The 21,255-nt window shown below is 42.2% G+C and overlaps 2 protein-coding genes across 3 annotated transcripts in view; both read left to right on the top strand.

The window, feature by feature from the left end:
- Positions 1–2,879: 2,879 nt before the first annotated feature.
- LOC125457016 (G-protein coupled receptor 26-like) lies at positions 2,880–17,492 on the top strand. Of its 2 annotated transcripts, none has more exons than XM_048540700.2 (3): positions 2,880–4,433; positions 5,424–5,537; positions 17,258–17,492. In XM_048540700.2, the coding sequence occupies exons 1-3, from the start codon at positions 3,766–3,768 to the stop codon at positions 17,490–17,492; spliced, it is 1,017 nt and encodes a 338-aa protein (XP_048396657.1). In that variant the 5' UTR covers positions 2,880–3,765. The 2 variants fall into 2 exon arrangements, with proteins under 2 accessions (XP_048396657.1, XP_059501749.1); XM_059645766.1 differs by lacking the exon at positions 17,258–17,492 and adding an exon at positions 7,508–7,848.
- The window catches only part of cpz (carboxypeptidase Z), a 55,908-nt gene continuing 52,062 nt past the window's right edge, over positions 17,410–21,255 (top strand). Inside the window, exons 1-2 of the mRNA XM_048540688.2 lie at positions 17,410–17,524; positions 18,388–18,565. Coding sequence (XP_048396645.2) covers positions 18,475–18,565 — 91 coding nt within the window. The 5' untranslated portion in view covers positions 17,410–17,524; positions 18,388–18,474. The remainder of the gene's footprint in view (positions 17,525–18,387; positions 18,566–21,255) is intronic.

Here is a 21,255-nt window from a genome sequence, read left to right as displayed (position 1 = left end):
TCATTATACTTGGAAAACAAGGCTAGAAGCAATGTAGAATCCTTGACAACAATGATGTGCATTTTGCATGCTTAATTTGCAGTGGAGTATTTGGAGTGGAATGTTAGCTTACCTGAAATGCAGCCCCCAAAAAATTCTTAATTGAGGACAGTGATTCGCCAAAATAAACGGAGACAAAATAACAATAAAAACTTAAAAAAAGGCCATATGAGTGACAAACCCCTCGAACCAGATGGCTTCTATTCTGAAGGTAGGAGGTGAAAATATTAAAGCTGCCCAAAATGTTATCTTCTAAAGCTCTGTTGGTTTAGGAAACATTAGTTTAAATTAGATATATGCAAGGGTAACTCCCTAACTTAGTGAAGATCACCAGGGAATTGTAGATCTGTTAGTCTATCACCAGTTCTCAGGAAATTGCTCGAGAAAATAATTAAGCACAATTAAGATTCTGGACTAACTTGTTGACGTTGAGTTGATTGAAGTAGTGGTCAGGATAAGGGCTACAATTCTTATTTAAATGAACACCCAAAAAGTAATGGACAAAGCTCCACATAAGATATTGTTATTAAAATTTTACGTACAAGTTCTAACGTTAAATTGTTTACTTGGATGACCAATTGCATCAAGGTAGGAGACAAATAGTAAGGATAAAAGGTCAATCCACTTAATTGACAACATGTGGTCAGAGGTGTTGTGCCAAAATCTGTCTGTAGTTATTAATGACTTAAATGATGGCATAGAAAGCTGACGACCCAAAGGTAGACATCATGATAAGTGTGGCTATCCTTGATATTAAGGTAGCATTTGACCAAATGAGGCTACACAGAGCCCTGGCAAAATTGAAGTCAGTGGGAACTTAGGACAACTTATCTTATTGGACTTATACCTAACAAAAAGGAAGACATTCAATGTCATTACCATCACTGAATTACATTGACATGAAACTGAAGAGAACCAACTTTATAAATATTGCAATTGCAAGAGCAGATCAGAGGTTAAAAATACCATGGCGAATAACTCAACTCCTGTCTCCTTAGTGACTCGCCATCATCTACAAGGTAGAAGTCAAAAGTGTAATGGAACATGCTCAGTATGGCTGACACTTAAGAGGTTGAATAACATATAACACAACATGGCCTGTTTGATGCCCACCCATGTCCATCACATTCAACATTCATTCCCTTTGCCATCAACACCGACAATGACGGCAGTGTCAACTTTAAATAAGATGCACTGCAGCAACTCAGCAAGGTTCTCTCAACAACAGTTTCCCAACCATTGACCTCTACCACAGTGATGGACAAGGGCAGCAGATCCATGAGGACACCATCATCTGCAAGTTGTCCTCTAAGCCACATAAGATACTGACTGAGAAGAATATCTGTAAGAAACAAGGCCCTTTAATAATTCTCACTGAATTAGTTGACACAGCATAAATGATTCTAAGTAGTCAGGCACCTGCTATTTTACTTTGACACCCAGTTAAACAATGCCCTGATTTCAAAATCCTTGTTATTGAATCCCTTGTCTGTCTCATTCATTCAAAAATCTTACCTTCACAATTCTATCATTCTCCTCTGTACTCTTGTAATTCTCTTCTCTTGTCCATCCTCAATTTTCATGATTGGCAGCAAGATTTGCCTGGGCTCCAAGCTCTGCAATTCCCTCCCTAAATTTCTCTTCATTCAAGGAACTCTATAAAACCTATTCTCTTGACCAACTTCAGTTAATATATTAGAATTAATCTTTCCCTGCACCTCCTCTGCAGTTTTAACACTACATCCTGCATTCTGTTCTGTTATCCTGATGTATTTACGTAAGGCATAATTTGTCTGGTTAGCATGCAAAACAATACTTTTCACTATATCTTGATACATTTGACAATGATGAATAAAGCAAATCAAATCATTTACTTTTTTTTATATGACCAGGCACAAAATCCTGTGCAATAATACCCTTGTGAAATACCTTGGGATATCTACTTTGTGAAAGGTGTGGTAAAAATGAAGTTGTTCTTGCAGATTGATAGGTAAGCAAGTGGACAGACAACATCAGTATTATGAATTGCACTGAAAACTCAGTTTTAGTCCATTTTCTTTTACTCAGGCAATTTGCTTTCTTCCAATAAAACAATCAATTCAATGAAATCAGCAATAAAATGAAAAAAAGTGCTTCATATCTTTGACTATTTCAAATGCCTTCTTTGCTCATTTATCTTCTTAAAGATTGTGCGCTGCTTTAATTTTTTCACGTTATGCTCTTTATCAATAAGTTAATTTGAAACGATATTTATTACAGTAGAAATATCAATCATCTTAACCTTAATTAAAACCACCAGTGATTCATATTAAAGTAAACATCGTGCTCCACATTTACAGGCTTACATTAATATCTGTCTCTATTAAACCGTTAGTTAACTTGCTCTTTTGTTTTGCAGTTCAAACTGAATTGAATCGTGATCCCTTCAATATTTAATTCAGTTAGCATTATATTTCCCACTTAATAAACGATCCGTTAATCACTTCAAGTGCCCGAATTGCTGGCGGGGTCGTGAAGAGGAAAAATACTCCCTTCAAGCAACCAATATATTCGGAAATATTCATCACAATTTAAATACCATGGACAAAGGAAAAAGGTCACTGGCCCCAATAAAACATTTCCCTTCATATTTTTGAGAATCAACTGTTGCGGGCAATCATCCAAACACGATCTTCCAGTTAGTGACAGAGACCAGGTCCTAAGGAAGACTATTAAGACTGTTCGCTCTCTTAACAATCGTATTCCATTGTATGTGGTTAATATTATGTAGGGTGTTGCAATATTCTCACAGCTGTATAAATATGCCTGCGCTGCCTATCACTGAAGCAGATTGGATTCGCAGTGTTTTAATGCAGTCTGCGTGTTAAGTGATTGCGAGAACGTAGATAGCTTTCAAACAACTCGGCAGCTGAACATTCATTCCTAACTGCCACCCGGCCAGCAAGCGGCTCATGGGAGGCAGCGTCAACTCTCTGGCTCCAGTTCCACGGCTTCTTCTACTTTTACCGAACAAGCTAAAGTGTACGCAGCCTGCCCCAACTGAGCAGTCCCCGTTGCGGCAGCGTTTCCCCCCTGTGCTTGCTGACACACTGGGAGCTGAGTAATCCCCCCACTTGTCTCCACGTCCACCAGAGGCGGCTGCCACAAGGCTACAAATAAAACAACTCCAGCTGGAAGGAATGACAGAACGCGCCTTCCTGACTTGGAGACAAGCCTGATGCTTTGGCTAGAGTCGTGGCCGGCGTACTGCACGTTGCCAGCTGCCAGCTAGCCCTGGGTTCCTGTCCTGTCCCTGCCATGCCCTTCGGGGCGATGTGTATAATCGCACCGAGCGTCCCTGTGCGCATGAGTCGGACGGTGTTGTTGGATGGAGCTGGCGTTGAAAAGGTGACAAACGCTGCCTACGGGGACGGGTTAACGCTCTCGCTGGCTGTGCATGGGGGAGTAGGAGGGTGTGAGGATTGAGCAGGAGAAACTGGTCGCCCGTGCAGACACTGTCAGAGGCTTGCATCGGTCAACGGTGAGCGACATCTGGAGCGTTTCAACTGCCCTCCTCCCTGCATCGTGGACGGCTCTGATTTACAGTAGCTTCCTTGGGCAAATGTTGGGGGAAAAACATGGGCTTCGAAGGAGGTGATGAGCGGCGCTGCTGATATTTCAACCGCATCTTTCCGGAGGTTAAAAAAAGGGGCTATGACCTGTTGCTACAGAGCGACCCTTTGAGAGATGGACTTGGCAGAAGTTCTTGTGGCGCTGTTCATCGCTGTGGTGCTGATTGTCTCCTTGTTGTCCAACCTGTTGGTCTTGATATGCTTCATCTACAGCTCCGACATCCGCAAGCAAGTGCCGGGCATATTTATAGTTAACTTGTCTTTTTGCAACCTGCTTCTCACCGTCCTTAATATGCCAGCTACACTGCTGGGGATTGTCAAAAGACAGCAGCCATTTGGCGACTGCATCTGTCAAACAGTTGGCTTTGTGGAGACATTCCTCAGCACCAACACTATGCTGAGCATGGCCGCTTTAAGCATCGATAAGTGGATTGCTGTTGTGTTCCCCTTAAGCTACGCCACTAAGATGAGGTATAAGGACGCCGTGCTCATGATGAGCTACACTTGGGCCCACTCTCTCACTTTCCCGGTCGTGGCGGTTTTCTTTCGCTGGGTCGGCTTCAACAGCAGATACGCCTCGTGTACCCTGCATCTGCGAGAGGAGATGCACAGGAGACAGTTTACAGTCTTCACCATTGTCTTTCACGCCATCAGCTTTATGCTTTCCCTCGTTATACTGTGCTTTACATATCTGAAAGTCTTGAAGGTTGCCCGCTTTCACTGCAGAAGAATAGACATTATCACCATGCAGACCTTGGTTTTACTGGTGGACATCCACCCCAGGTAACTTTTTATTTGAGGGGATCCTATTGTTAGTTTCAACAGCTTCTCGACAGTGTGAGCGCCATAAATTGCTGGAGATCATGCAATGCAGTGTGGCTGCATCAGAATCTATTTCAAGTTCACGAAGTGTGTTTTGTTTAAAGTTAAGAAAAACACCCGGGTGTTGTAGGCGAGGTTGATTATCCTGTGTAGCTAATTCCATTCCGTCTGGCGTTTTGTTTCCCGGTTAGTTTGAGCGATCATTTTATCCTACACAACGGAGGAGGCCATTCGGCCCATTCCAATGCTGGCTAATCTTTGAAAGAACTAGCCAATCCGTGCCTTCCCCTCTCGCTATAGCCCACCATCTCTTTTCCTTTACCAGAACATGTCTAATTCCCTTTGGGAGCTTCCTATTGTCCCTATTTCTATGAATCTTTGGCATCCCACCGCCAAACAGCATCTGACCCTAACCTCTCCATACCGGAAATCAAGACTTTAGACTTTAATCTTTTATATTAGCGACATTATTTCTGCAGAATGGCAGAACAGAGTCTCAGAGCAGTTTCTTTTTTTTTGGTTTCCGCTGTAGCGGTGTAGTATTTGATACCAAACTTCTGTAAGGAAGAATATTCTATCAAAAACTTCCCCAAAATAAAACAAGTTCAGCAAACTATCCCGCTGTAGATCAAGCAGGGTGTTATATAGAATATAAAGCAACGTCGTTTTGTAAATGATGGCATTTATTTGATGCTCGGGAAACTATGAAGGATGATTGGTCTGTGAGAGGTATTATCCACCAATAGGACTTGCTTAGAAACTGTGCTATAGTCATGCAATCATTTTCTTACATATTTAATTCCAATTTCTCCTTCTTTGCATGTTCGCGGACTGTTATTTTAAGCAAAACCGAATATTTACTCAAAGCTGAATATTTATTCAAGTGATGTTTGATTGGAGAGCCAGCTATACCTGCTAATTCCCTGGGTTATCTCCTTTCTTCCCATTCAGCGTCAAACAGCGATGCCTCGCGGAGCAGAAAAGTCGAAGACAGCGGGCAACCAAGAAGATCAGCATTTTTATAGGGTCGTTTATTGTCTGTTTTGCTCCATATATCATAACCAGGTAAAATTAAACAACTTCAACCGCTTCCCCTTTCATGGCTATCCATAGTTTGCCAAATAATTGGGAGGTTCATTGTTGTTTTCTAGTTAAACGTAAATAAGAAATAATGTAAATTCAGGAGATTTAGAAAGAATCGGGGGAAAGGCGTATGAGAGTGAGAGGGCTCCTACAACTTAAAGTACATGTCCGGTTTGCAGGAGTTAGTCCACAGCAGTGTGGAGATAGCCCAGTATAGTAAACAACATTCATTACAACCGAGCTGCTACTGGATACCGGAACCTATGCCCTCCTTGCTTTGAGTTCAGTCCACTCTCCACCCTCTCCTAGCCCCACCCTCCATCCCCAACCAGTTTAGAGATAACATACTATTCCGAAAACAAATGGGATTTGAACCGGGACTTCTCAGCTCAAGAGATAGGAGCTCTACCACTGTACCACAAAAGTACGCGCAGCGGTCTATATTGTTTACGCACGCAACAGTACATTAGCAAAAGTCACATGAAACTCGACTTCCATTACGCCATTTATATGAATCCATCGTCCTGCATTTGGAAATGCCACAGATACGTCAGTAACAGTTAAAACAAACTCCGAAACAGCACGACAAAGCAAACACCGCATCATTACATTGTAAAGAGGAAGTGCTGCTCTCTGCGCTTTAAAATCTGTCATGTGATACAACTGGTTCGCATGTAACGTTCTGACTTTTACTGCCTGACATTGAGGGTGGTTCGCTGCTGGGATGGACTGCCAGAAGAAGTAGTAGATGCAGGTACAGTTACAACATTTAACATACATTTAGATAGGTACCTGAATAGGAAAAGTTTATAGGGATATGGGCCAAACACAGGCAAATGGGACAGATTAGTTGGGTAAAATGGACGTGTTGGAGCAAGGGTCTGTTTCCGTGCAGTATGAAACTATGATTCTAATATGGCCACCATGTGATTGCAAATAAATGTGATGCAAATAGTGCACTGTATAAATAAGTAATTTCAACTACTCCAGTGCGTGAGCAACGGGAGACAGGTTCGAGCTTACTGCATGGTGGATCTAAAAGCAGCAAGTTTCACAATACATCCTCGAGTGATGTTTGGGCTTTGGTAAATACTTGTAAGGTGTGAATGACGTGCATTTAAAAGCCTTCCAAACTCATAAAGGCTGCACGCATGGATCATGCCTTTGGCATAGCACCAGCGGCCCTCGCCAATGCAATATGGCCTGCAAACTTTCTCTTATCCCGTGTCAGCATCCGAGTCCGACATTCGTGATACATCAACGTAAATTGCAAACTAGTTTGATCCACCCACCCAAGAGCTTCAATTGATGTCGCTGTCAGAAGCTTATAATAACGTGATGGGCGGGGGAACTACAGTGAAGCCTGTAAACCGCTGTGCGTTACACAACATGGTTATGCACTGCATAACAAGCAAACATGAGCCTGGCCTCGGCTGACGTCCACATATCACTGGGTAATAGACTAGACCGCAATACTTGCTATTTTGGTTCCGTTAGGTTCAGAGACTAACGACAGGGTATCCCTGCTGCACGAAAAAAAGATCAGCGAAGTCAGGAAGAGAAGGATTAAAGTGGATTCTTTTGCATGCGGAGGTCGTTTTAACCCAATCCTAGCCTCAATTAAAAAAAATACAATTGAACAGCATGTAAACTAAACAGGGGATCCAATCCAGTCAGTTTACCAGCAGGTGGGTTACTACTGTCCGGCTGACTCAGTGACAAATACTACACAACAAGTTACCATTCACTCGACGTGCTTTAAATTTTACCTTTTTCATTTGAGGCAACTTTGTGAAGTGTTGTGTTGTGGACAAAACCTCCCTCAGTGTGATATAAAAGTATAGTACATCAGTGAAATGAAGTTTCTTACCGAAAATGCATAACTTAGCTCCCGCTGCATCATATTCAGTCTCAAAACACAATCAGATACCTACCTTGGTATTTTCCTACAGGATCATAACAACCTTCCTCTTCACCAACAAAGAAACGATCACAGTCCATGAAATATGGCCATACCATCTGAACCAGTTCAAACGAATGTTGACAATCTTTTTTAAGTGCCTCACAAGCATATCGACAAGGCTTCACAATCTTATTGTTCTCACAACGTGGAGCAAGGATGGAACAGCCCAGCAACCTGAGATCTGTGTTACATTCTCCGTTCAGCAAGTTGTCCAAGACACTGATAAGAACATACTCCGCACTCATCTCAGTTTCTGCCCTTGATATTTGACCAATCAAGTTCGGGAACATTACCTTTTAGTAAGACAGGTCCGAACAGTAATTTAGATAGTTGTTCATACACTGTACTGCAGAAATATAAACCGGAATATGTTAGTTGAATTAGTTGACCGTTGCTGTACTCTAAAGTAAGCTGCAGTGGCAGATCGATCATATCTTCATTATAACTTGGATGCATTAGGGATGAGTACAAATCACAAATCAAATTGAAATCAAAATTTGCTCTACTCCATTTAGTTTTGTCAACCAGTATTAAATCTAATTATTGATTTTACCTTTAGCTACATTCTATTCAGTTAAGATTGTCAGTTGCATTGTCTATTGCTGATAAAGAACAATTTTAAATGGCTGAGTGTTGCTTTTTATCACAGAGACACATGGTAATCATTACAGTGATTTTTTTTGCAAAGGGATATTCTGCTTGATGGCAATCCAAAATGTAACAGGCTGTCTTTCTTAAAAAAAATTGTTACAGCAAACCTCTTCAAGTAATGGAAATTGCACTGCAATTATGTTTATTTGTGCAAGAAACATAGAATTTATCGAATCCCTCCATTGTGGAACTAGGCCATTCAGCCCATCGAGTCTACGCTGAGAGCATCTCACCTGCCCACACTGCCCTAACCTATTGGTGTAACCCTGCATTTCCCATGGCCAATCCACCTAATCCGCACATCTTTGGACTGTGGGAGGAAACCGGGGCTCCCAGACGAAATCCCAAGCAAACACAGGGAGAATATGCAAACTCCACACAGTCAACTGAGGGTGGAATCAATCCAGGTCCCTGCTGCTGTGAAGCAGCAGTGTTAACCACTGAGCCTCCCTGCCAGCCCTTGAGTCACCCTAACATAAACCGTGACTTTTTTTTAAAGACTCCCTCTAATTAATTAACAATCTTTTTAAATACTGTATTCCACTCTTGATGTGAATTTGGATGTTATATTTGAATGAATCAAGTTTTAAGTATGTGGTCTATTTCATTCATTCAGTTGTGTTCTGACAGAGGGAAATTTTGCTTCTTTCTGGACACTTGGTTGAATGAAAACTTTTGTGGATTTGAGGTTGCTGGAGAACTCAGGCTGTGACCAGTAGTCTCACTTTATGACTGTTATTTAATCCTAACTTTTATTTCCAAGACTGTAAAATTATAGTGAGGTTAATCAAAAGCATTTCCAACTCTGCTGTCATGTCCACGAGAAACAAATTCATGAGTTTATGAAACAAGCCAGCACAATATTATGTGAGAAACATATGGATTATATGCATCAGGAAAGACTGAATAGGCTGGGATACATATCTATAAAAAGGGTGTGCCAACAAAGGTATTTAAGTTTATCAAAAGGTCTGACATAGTACATATAGAGGAAATGTTTCCATCTGTGGTGCACCCATGAACTAGAGGCCTATTCAGGCCTAGGCACCAATTAATCCCATAGAGAAGTCTGGAAAAAATGTGTTTACCTGAAGATCAATAAGAATGGGGAGTACCAGCCACTGGTTATGATGAATGGCATAGTTGCATCAACAAGAAGTTTGATAAAAGTATGTCAGAAGGAGAAACTGGTGGTTAAATGAGGAGAGATGGGAGCAGGCCTATGTTGAGCATAAAGACAGGCATTTTTTCACAACCTCAGACTTAGAATCACAGAATTTTAGAGTCCAGCAAGAAACCATTCAACCCATTATATCTGCACTGGCTCCCAAAAGAGCTACCTAGCTCGTTCCAAGCTCCAGCCCTATCTCTGTAGCCCTCTACATTAATCATCTTCAAATATATATCTAGTTCTGTTTTGAAAGCTCCTTAAAATCCGCCACCACCACATTCCCAGGCAGTGCATTACAAATTCCAACAATCCTCTGAGTAAGTAACTTTTTCTTCATCTCATTACTTGCTGGCAGTCTTGAAATTGTGACTCCTGGTTACTGACATACCAACAAATGGAAACTGAACATCCTTCTTTGCCTTGTCAAAATTGTGTATAATTCTGAACACTTCATTAAGATCCCCTGTTAATCTTCTCTGCTCTGAGGAGAATAAGTCCAGTTTCTCTAATCTTTCTTTGTTTCTAAGATTCTTCATTCCTGATATCATTCTGATAACTCCTATTTGAACTCTTTCCAGGGCTTTAATACCTTCCTTAAGTGAGATGCCCAGTACTGAACATAATACTCCACATGTGGTCTGGCTAATGATTTGTGGGAATTTAGCATTAACTGCTTGTGCCTCTATTTATGAACTATTTATAAGGCTCTTATTAGCTGTCTTAGCAATTATTTTAACTAGCAACTATGCCTGGCCACTTTCAGGAAACCATGCACATGAACCCAAAATTCCCATTGTTCCTGTACTCCCCTCAAAGTTGCATCATTGAGGCTTTATTTGTTTCTCTGTTTCTCTTCTACTAAAATGCATACCTCATGTTTCTCTGGATTGAAATTCATTTGCCAGGCAATGACTCATTTGGCCAACTTGTCAAAGTCCCTTTGAAGGTGCTGAACATCATCTTTCCAATTAACTATTCTCCCTAGTTTAGTATCATCTGCAAATTTAAAGATTTCCCCTCAATAACCATCTCCAAATTGTTTAGGCAAATCATAAAAAGCAATAGTCCCAATATTGATCTCTGGGGAGCAGTAGTTTCAACTCAAAACCAATCCGAGAAATGGCCATTTATACTTACCCTCTGCTTCCTTTCTTTAATCAACTCCTAATCTATGCTGCCTAGGATGCATCAATCACAAATATTTCCAATTTGCTAATCAACTTGACATTTGGCCCTGTATCAAATGCTTTCTGAAAGTCCAAATATACAAAATCCACAGTATTACTCTCATCCTCTGCCTGTGTCATCTTGTCAAAGAACTCATTTAAATTTGTCAGACATGACCTGTTCTTGACAAAGCCATGTTGACAGTCTAGTATTAACTTATTTTTCTTTAAATGTATATTTACCTTAACCCATATTATGGCCTCAATCAATTTTCCCACTGATTGATGGGAAATGTTCATCCTGGAGACCAGTTACTAGTGGTGTACCGCAAGGGTCGGTGTTGGGTCCACTGCTGTTTGTCATTTTTATAAATGACCTGGATGAGGGCGTAGAAGGATGGGTTTGTAAATTCGCAGACAACACTAAGGTCGGTGGAGTTGTGGATAGTGACGAAGTATGCTGTAGGTTGCAGGGAGACATAGATAAACTGCAGAGCTGGGCTGAGAGGTGGCAAATGGAGTTTAATGCAGACAAGTGTGAGGTGATGCACTTTGGTAGGAGTAACCAGAAGGCAAAGTACAGGGCTAATGGTAAAATTCTTAGTAGTGTGGATGAGCAGAGAGATCTCGGTGTCCATGTACACAGATCCTTGAAAGTTGCCACCCAGGTTGACAGGGCTGTTAAGAAGGCATACAGTGTTTTAGCTTTTATTAATAGAGGGATCGAATTCTGGAACCAAGAGGTTATGGTGAAGCTGTACAAAACTCTGGTGCGGCCACACTTGGAGTATTGTGTACAGTTCTGGTCACCGCATTATAGGAAGGATGTGGAAGCTTTGGAAAGGGTGCAGAGGAGATTTACTAGGATGTTGCCTGGTATGGAGAGAAGGTCTTATGAGGAAAGGCTGAGGGACTTGAGGCTGTTTTCGTTAGAGAGAAGAAGGTTGAGAGGTGACTTAATTGAAACATATAAAATAATCAGAGTGTTAGATAGGGTGGGTAGGGAAAACTTTTTTCCTAGGATGGTGACGGTGAGCACGAGGGGGCATAGCTTTAAATTGAGGGGTGAAAGATATAGGACAGATGTCAGAGGTAGTTTCTTTACTCAGAGAGTAGTAAGGGAATGGAACGCTTTTCCTGCAACAGTAGTAGATTCGCCAACTTTAGGTACATTTAAGTCATCATTGGATAAGCATATGGACGTACATGGAATAGTGTAGGTTAGATGGGCTTGAGATCGGTATGACAGGTCAGCACAACATCGAGGGCCGAAGGGCCTGTACTGTGCTGTAATGTTCTATGTTCTATGATGTCAAGCTGACAGTTTACCGTTTCCTGGATTATCCTCTGCCCGATTTCTTATATGACACAGTCACATTTGCAATCCTCCAGTCTCTCAGGACTAAAACTGTGTTTAGCGAGGCCAGGAAAATTTTTGTCAACGGCTCTGCAATTTGCTCCCTTACGTTTCTCAGCAATCTAAAGTGCATCTCATCTAGGCCTGGCGACTTCTCTACCTGGAATGCTGCCAGCGTTTTTAGCACTTCTTATCTATCACTGTACTGCTTAGTTGCTCAATGCCCATAATTGCAACTCGGCCATTGTCACCATCTTCTAATTTAGCAAAGACGGAAGCAACAAATTCATTGTGTACCTTTGCCATATCCTTTGCTTCAGTGAGCAACTTACCACGCTTGTTCTTTTTGGCCTCTACTCTATCCTTCTTCTTTGTTCTTCTCATAGATTATTTTACTCATAATGTGTTTGAAGAACATTTTGTTTAGTTTCATTTTAGCATAGCCTGCCATCCTTTCCTCATGCTTCCTCTTAGCCTTCCTTATTCTAGCCTTAGCCTCACTCTTGCATTTGACTGCTTTTCCTGATTTCTATTGCTGTCACTATTCCAGTATGTATCATATGCCTTCTTTTTCTTCCTTCCTTCTTTTCAATCAATATCCATGGTCATTCAGAGTACTCTAGCTTTGGATACCCTGTATTTAGTTCTTGTAGGTATATACCATGCTTGCATGCTATTCATCACTGCTTTGAAATTTTCCCATTTTTCATCCACTGTTTTATCTACAAAAAAGCACTGCCTCACTGACCAGTCCCCACCATCCCAACCTGCACTCACCTATCACCATCCCACTTCCCTCCCCCAACCCCAGCCCTCCTCTCTCTATTTATTTCTGAGCTCCCTACCCCCTCCCCATTTCTGAAGTAGGGTCCTGACCTGAAACATCAACTTTCTTGCTCGTCTGATGCGGCCTGGCCTGCTGTGTTCCTCCAGCTCCACACTGTGTTATTTCCAATCAATGTGCTACAGTTCAACTTTTAGACTAAAGATCCATCCTCTTCCAATCTGGGATCTTAATCATTGATTGATTTTTACAATTTTCCAACTTAATATTTTAAGTATGTATAGATCACCCATCCACTATATTTATTATCACCATTATATGAAATTGATTTTTAGATTTGAAATGGGTCCTACATATGAGAAATAAAATAAATAACAAATTAAACAACGTAGATAATTGCTAGACCCTCATCTGACAGTTATCTTAAATAATAAATTAGAAGGGGATTAACCAATGTGGCACCTTTACAAATTGACAGGCACTTCCAATATTCTAACAGTCCATTTAAGAAGAATCTTGTGCATCATATCTTGAAAGTGACTAGGGTAGAAATATATAAGTTCCTGAGGTTTTTAACAGATTGGATAGGGAAAGTACGTTTCTTTCCAATTGTGCCAAGATATGTTTTCCTGTCACCCTTGTGCTTGATAACCAAGCGGAGGCTTGGGGACCGCTTTGCAGAAGACCTGCGCTCGGTTCACAATAAACAGCTGCACCTCCCAGTCACGAACCATTTCAACTCCCCCTCCCATTCCTCAGACAACACGTCCATCCTGGGCCTCCTGCAGTGCCACAACAATGCCACCCGAAGGTTGCAGGAACAGCAACTCATATTCCGCTTGGGAACCCTGCAGCCAAAATGGTAACAATATGGACTTCACATGCTTCAAAATCTCTCCTTCCCCGACCTCATCCGTAAACCAGCCCAGCTAGTCCCCGCCTTTCACTTCAAGCCCCACCCCCATCTCCTACCTACTAACCTCATCCCACTCCCTTGACCTGTTCCTACACCCTGGGCTGACCTATCTCATCCCTAACTCCCCACCTATACTCACCTTTACTGAGTCCATCCCCGCCTCTTTGACTTGTCTGTCTCCTCTCCACCTATCTTCTCCTCTATCAATCTTCTATCTGCCTCCCCCTTTCTCCCTATTTATTTCAGAACGCCCTTCCCCGCCTCTATTTCTGATGAAGGGTCTAGGCCTGGAACATCAGACTTCCTGCTCCTCTAATGCTGCTTGGCCTGCTGTGTTCATTCACCTTGCTATCACTTAATAAGTGTATTGACTTCCTGTTAAATGGCCCTGGTTTTAATTTTTTACACCCTTGCTTTAAAATTCCTCCATTGCCTCATCTGTTAGCAACTCTTTAACTTCCTCCAACCATTCGGCTCTCTGAGTCTTGTGTATTTTTGTAATTCATGTCTCGACACATCACTATTCCAAACTCAACAACATTGGTGGCCATGTATTCTGCAGCCACCCCTCCAAACTCTGGACTGTCCCCCCCAAACCTTTCCACTATTCTACCTCGCTTTCCTTTTTTAAGAAAATTCTTAAAGCCTATCTTTTGCCCAAGCTTTTTATTATCTGATTTAGTATCACCTTCATGTCAGAATTTGTTTCATATTGATCTTAAAGTGTTTTACTGCATCAAAGTTGTTATTTTTATTGTTGAAACGTTCCATCAAATGAACTGTCAGCCTCACAATGAATTTATTTGATTTTGAATCTTTGGAACCTGTTAAATCCAATTAAAAATGTGTTCATATTATTGTCAGATAGTATTTTTGGCCTTGACTCATAATGCTAACAGCAATTCTCAGGAGGTAAAATGTGACAGCGAATGAACATAGCCAATGTACCAGAAAATGAATACAGCTAACTGAATAAGTTAAAACACACTTCAGGTAGCATTTGAGGATAGGTAATGATTAGCCTGTAATGTCTGCTTTGGGTGAAATTGGAAATCTAGACACAATTTGCACTCAAAATCACACTAATAGTTTAAATTGACTTTTGCTCAATTACTACACAAACATATTTGCATATTGCTGAATGTAAAATCTTGTATGACCCATTGTTCTGAAACAATTCAACTTATAATGCATTTAGATTTTGAATATAATAGTTCTTTCTCTTGCATTAATTATTTTTCCTTGATGCCTTTAAAAGAGATAATCCAGAGGCAGACTCACCAATACAAGTGAAAATGGTTTGCTTCCAATATTTAACATTTGACAGAATGACTAGAATTGAGCACAATGTTCTAGGTGTGGCTGAACCATAGCTTTAAACATCTCTGCATAGCTTCCTGTTTTTATCAATACCTCTATTTATGAAGCTCAATATCCCACATGCTTGGCTAACCAATCTGTCAAAACATCCAGCCACCTTCAAGAATTTATGCCCAGAACCCCAATATCTATCTAAATTTTTCTTTAGAGCCATATCTTTTAGTCTATACAGCCTCAGTTCATCATTTCCACCAAAATGCATCACTGTACCTTTGCTGTGGTAAATTCCAGCTTCCATTTGTTTGCCTATTCTGTGGCTTACCTAGATCCTGCTGCAGCCAATTAATATTTTCTGATTATGAAATAAAACAAGATGCTGGAGATCTGAAGCACCCAAAAACAAAACTTGCTGGGGAATCTAAGCAAGACTGGAAGCAGTTCCTGGAGAGAGAAACAGAGTTAACATTTAAGTCCAGCGACACTCCTGATGTTGTCAGTTCTGGAGCACCTCTGCTTTTGATATTTGCTGTTTGTTGCTCATCCAAGTTAGGTATCATTATGAACATTTGAAGTTGTAGTCCATTTAGCATTGTATACTCAGGTCTTCAGGAAATATTTTTGAATACTTGAAGAAAAAGCAATTTTCAGCAGTTGCATGTATGTGCCCCTGTACCCCCAAAAAATGTTCCAGTTTAAGGGCTGTCACAAAGGGCACAGTTTGATTATTAGCTTCTTACAATAAAATGTGTGAATGAAGGGTATGGTCAGTTGTGAGAGGACCAAGTTCTAGAGCCATGGTTTCTTTAATCAAGAGAAAGGTCATGGGAAACAAGTTGGGCTGGGCAGAATTTGTGTTTGAAATTCCATGATCCCTACCTAATAATGGCAAGGCTGGTTTCCTATGAATGTCGTTGAACACTCCAGAACAACTTGATGTACCTAAATACACTGTTGTTTTGTGTGCTGTATGATCAGACGGTACCATGCAAAGTGCACCAGGCTAACAGAACAGAGTACAGAATACAGCGTCACAGCCTCAGGGAAGGTGCAAAGCCAGAGAGAGGTCAGAATTAACATTCGAGAGGTCCCTTCAAAGCAGCAAGGAAGAAGCAGTTCTTGAATCTACGTGTACGTGCATTCAAACTTTTATATCTTCTGCCCCACTGGAAAGGGCAGGTCCGGGATGGTAGGGACACAAATGGTCTACTTTCGCTAAAATAAAAAACGATGACCAGAGGAGTTCCTTGCACAGCCGGAACCGGGTGCATGCTTAGTGAAGCCGATGTCGTCCTCACGTTTCCTGCTGAGAACCGGAAAAGGCATTTCATTTCCGATAAACTATGTAGGTGTCGCTAAAACAACGAGATACGCGGGTTTTCTTGAAGATGCTGGAATCTCCAACTTGGTGAATGCAGTGTTATATAAACACTGAAGGATAGCATTGTGGATAGAATATCGCGAGTGCGTTCCTCCGACACTCACTTGGGAATTCTGTTCCATCTCCGGACTGGGAATAGCGAGAACTGGGTTGACCCCGGAGTTGGGCAAGGTGGGGAGTGGGGTGGTGGTGAAGGAAGCCTCAGGGAGCTGTATACAAACGGAGCACGTTGAAGTTTCAGAGCTGGCCATCAAGCATCAGGTCCTGTCAGGTTAATATTACCATGTCTGGTGAGAACGGATGCAACTTTTAGATGACTTTTCATGAGCAGACCCTCCATAAACTGATAAATTAATGTTTGCATTTACGTATGTAGGGGAGACAGATTACTTTGTGGGAAAAAAATTAAAAGTTACGGTGCCTTCTCCAAATTGGGAAGCTGATATGGGTACCACTGTTTGGTGAAGGAACTAGAAGGGAAAACACCGGTATCGGTCCGCAAGTACTGGAGAAACTCAGCAGATCTGGCAGCATATGCGGACAGAGAAAGCGAGTTAATGCTTCAAGTCCGGCAATAACTACTGATTAGAACTAGGATTCCTAGCAGCAATCATGTTGGAATCAAATATTAATTCAGTTGCTGTCTCCACACAAAAAGGGAGAAACTGAGTTAATATTTGAATCCAACATAACTCTTCCCGGGAATCCTGTTTCTAAAGAAGATTTATGCCGGACTTGAAACATTAACTGTCGCCACAGATGCTATCAGACCTACTGAGCATTTCAAATACTATCTGGTTTGTATTTTCAGATTCCCAGCATCTACTATGCGCCTTTCTCCTATTCTAGTACAAATCCATTTATTCCAATAGCCCCTTTGTACGATGGAAGTCATGTTACGGGAGATGAGTGAATTGCTCGGTGTCGACTGGAGGTCTGCAGACCATCATTAATAAAGCGCCTTTGGTTTTCTGTCCCTCCCACCCACACACACAGGTTGATGGAACTACTTCCCTTTGTCACTATTAACTACTACTGGGGAGTTCTGAGTAAGTGCCTCGCCTACTCCAAAGCTGCTTCGGATCCTTTCGTATATTCGCTTCTGCGCCAACAGTACAAGAAAGTCCTGGTCAACATAGTCAACCGGATACTCAGAAAGGATTTCTACCCGTCCTCTGGCCACAACAGTTCCCTGGACACAGAGAACGATTACTGCCTGCAGAGGGTCTGAGCGGCGCCTTGAGCTCTCCCCTCGCCCCAACTGTAAGTGAAAGTTCTGCCAAATCCGAGAAGACTACATGCACTTTCTGACCATTCCAGTGTTAGGAGGGACACTATACGAGCCAAAGGCAAATTCGTCTTTTTATGATATGAAATATTTTATTGAAAGAATGTATTATGGTTCGAGTTTCTGTCGTTTATCCGTAAATATTTGTATTTTCGCAGTTTTGTGCAAATTATTATCAAGCTTGAGTATTTATATATATAGAGAGGAGGTGTTCACACTGTATCTCAAACTTTGTTAAGGCTTTCTATAGAGCGGTTAGAAAATGAAGAATGTCAATTAGTAACTATGTGCCAAAATAAAAGAAAAGTTAAAGCATCCTGTTTGAAGCAGCAAGCAACAAAGTGGATCCACGTTAAAGATGGAGACAACTCCAACAAGTCATTTGTGTTCAACGGTGTTCCCAACGTGCGCTCAAAACCCGCCGATTTAGAGTAGATTTCCGGGCGGAACCCGCTGTGAGATTAGTACTAAACTTGTTGAGCCTTCGATGTGACAGATGATTGAAACAATAATAAAAAAAACAAACGTTTCATGGGACAACTTGGTGTGTCGGACGGAATTTTATTTGAACTCGAGTCTGTCTTTTTGGAGAAATAATCGGCAAACAAAAAAGTTGAAGGGACTGCAAACGGATCGAAACTTCAGCCGACGTGTAGCTGACTATACATTTCACAATAGAGCGATGAGTGTCTCTGACCAGTGCTCACATTTCCACCCAGATTTAACTTGAGACTTCCCTCTCCTGTACTTTTGCCGACTCTAATCGTACCTCCACGTGGCAATACGGTAATCTGATATCGCGCCGTATTTCTTATAAAACATGCACGTTGCCTTTCAGATGCTATTCCGCAAGGGTGCACAAATATAAGTCAAGCCTATCGCCCAGTGCCATTTATCAGAGAGCAGTGCCCAGTAACGGAGTGAAATGAAGCCGCCAGCGTCTGCTCTGGTGGTCCTTTTGGTGACTCTGGTGCGCTGTGCCCCTCCACGGTGTGAGCCCGGGGATCAAGCACAAGGTAAGAAAGCAGTAACTGTGTGCATGTCTCATTTAACACGGCACCCCGGGACGTGGTTCACTCACCTCTGAGCCTGCTGCTTCACCGCACCTTCCATTCCCCCTTGCTGCCACCCGCCAGCCACAACCCTGGCTCCTTCTTTAACGTGGAAATGTACAAATCAGCTCGTCTTTTACCCGCGTCCCTGGACGCTTTTGAAAATATTTGCTCGCTACCTCCCGCGCTCTGATGCTGTGGTCTGTAATATCAGACTTTTTATTCCGTCTGCACCAGGCAGACAGCTCTGGATTTGAACCATATGCATTTGCTCCCTGAGGCTATAGTACGGTATACAAAAAAAATACAACTACCGAAAGTGGAAATTCGTTGAGATACGCAAATGCTTTAAACATTTAGAGTTTGCACATTAGTCCGCAAGATGATTTTTTCGAAAAAAAAAGTGTGCCTGGGCGTCGGTGTCTCCGTGGCGGTTTTGTAACACTGGAGCGCGCAAACAAAAAAACGTCAAAGAAACCTTTCACGTTGCCACCACCCCACCCCCACCCCCCCCCAAAAAAAATGCTATTTATTTCTAGAGGGCACACCGACTGGATCCTGAAGTCACCGTATCCCCGCCGCTGAGGTTCGCTTTAACAGTAAAACATTTCCCTCTTCAGTCCGCGCCCACATCTGCCTCGCACACTCTCAGGCACATGGGTGCTGTATCTCACCGAGAGAGGGTGAGTGAGCACTCCCGTCGCTGCTTCCTCCAGATGCTCACAGGCTGCTGAAGAAATGAGTTGAAGTTTCTCAGAGACCCCTGTCTGTCAGCATTGAAGCGGGGACTGGTTCAGACAAACAACTGAAACCAGAATTTTGGTTTCAATTCCAATGGGAAGGACTGAATTCACGACAGTGTATCATGACTGATTGTCTCATTTCCACGTTCCTTTGGAAAGCTGAAGTGGAATCAACCATTGCAGAACCGCAAAGACAATGTTTATTGTTGCCGAAACAAAAAAACATTTCTGTTTTTGTTTCAGACTTACAACATCCGCGGTTCTTTCGGTTTTCATTCATCATTCCCGAATTCCTTTTGCATAATCTAAAAGTACATTGCCACTTTGGATAAACGTACAAATTTATATCGGGTCCCACGCGAATTCCTTTTTTTTGAACAAAACTGATAGTTTTCGTCTCTGCTCAAAGGCAGAGAAAGATTTTCTAAAGCATGAAGACAAAGCGAAATGTACAAGTGACATTTTAAGCTCCGAGCCAAAATTGAGATTTTGGTTCTGCTTCGGTCCGTGAAGACAGTCAAAAGTCTCAACTACGCTGCCTTTTGTTCGTTTGCCCACTTTGTCAGGCTTGAACAGAAGTTTCTGCTGCCACCTAGTGCCTTCATGGTAAAATGTAATAATGTCTAAGCTAAACACAACTCTCATTTAATTATCCCACTGACTGAACGAAAAATCAACATTGGTCGGGAACAAAAATACGAAAACGCTGGAAAAGCTCTGTAGGTTGGCAGCAGCTGTGGTGGAGAGACACCCCAATTCTAACTGCCCAGGTAAACTACCCTTTATTTATTCGTGCATACTACATGACACTAATCCAGCTAGCTCAGAGCTTCCTCCTAGAATGATCAGAACCTAACACTCCTGTTTATGCCGGTCAGCCAGGGCTCCATGATTGGTTAACAGCCCCAATCAGGGAACTCATATTCTATGAGGTCCAGCTGACTGACCTCGTTCCAATCACCACACAGATTCAATCAGGGACCCTGCAGCCTTAGGAGGGTGGCATCTCTACCAGAGAGCAAGGTGCAGCCTCTACTGGTTGGCAATCATTAGGGCACCACCATCAGGATATGCCCATTGGAGACGTTTGACCTGTTTGTGGAAATTACACTCTGGCCACATTGCTTGGCCCAGGCTATGAAATGGAAAGCTCTCCTAAGGAGAGAATTATGGCCTTGCACTGACCAATCTGACATATGTGGAGAAATTAAACAGCCGCAGGAGTACTGAGCAGGAAAGAAGTGAACTCCCAGCATTTGTCTTGAGAGTGTAATTTCCCTGATTTACAGAATTGGGACAACATTTTGGAAGTCATTTAACTTAGCTTGGGGATTACTAATCTTGCTGTTAATTTGCCTACTCTCAGGCTGTACAACAGAATGAAAGTGGCTTGTAGAGCCATTACATTGGCCTCTTGGGGTCAAAGGGACCAGCAACAGCAGGAGCACCAAAGGAACTGTAGCTGCTTTCTCTACTGTCACATATTGCTCTGCAGGGGAAAGGGTGTCACCACAGATCTGTAGCTCACGGGAGGTAATACCCTTCCAAACAAGATCCACAGAGGATCAGCTTGCACAATGGGCCGGAAAAAGAGTACTTCACAGAAACTCATTACTACCATGTGCTGCCATATAGAACCTCTTCCCAAGGGTGTCAGGTGCCCATCTGATGTCAAGGCCATCATAACCTTGGGTTTCTTCACCTCCAGTTCTTTGAGGCATCAGCTCAGGGCATATCCAGGATCCCATAACTCACAGAGTAACCCCAGGCCTGTCTCCCAGCTCATAAGTGTCATGTTTGTCAAGGCTGTACACTGTATGCACTTTGGCATTGACCAGACCAATGCAGAAAGCAGGCCAAGCAGCATCAGAGGAGCAGGAAGGCTGACGTTTCAGGCCTAGACCCTTCTTC

The sequence above is a fragment of the Stegostoma tigrinum genome, chromosome 1, assembly GCF_030684315.1.
Source record: "Stegostoma tigrinum isolate sSteTig4 chromosome 1, sSteTig4.hap1, whole genome shotgun sequence".
NCBI classification, from domain to species: Eukaryota; Metazoa; Chordata; class Chondrichthyes; order Orectolobiformes; family Stegostomatidae; genus Stegostoma; species Stegostoma tigrinum.
Note: the sequence above shows the minus strand (reverse complement) of the source record. Positions and strands in the feature narration are given on the sequence as shown.

Coding starts and splice junctions, on each gene's coding strand:
- LOC125457016 (XM_059645766.1), top strand. CDS start 3,766: ATGGACTTGGCAGAAGTTCTTGTGGCGCTGTTCATCGCTGTGGTGCTG. Junction 4,434..5,423: donor CTGGTGGACATCCACCCCAG/GTAACTTTTTAT, acceptor CTTCCCATTCAG/CGTCAAACAGCGATGCCTCG. Junction 5,538..7,507: donor GCTCCATATATCATAACCAG/GTAAAATTAAAC, acceptor ATTTTCCTACAG/GATCATAACAACCTTCCTCT.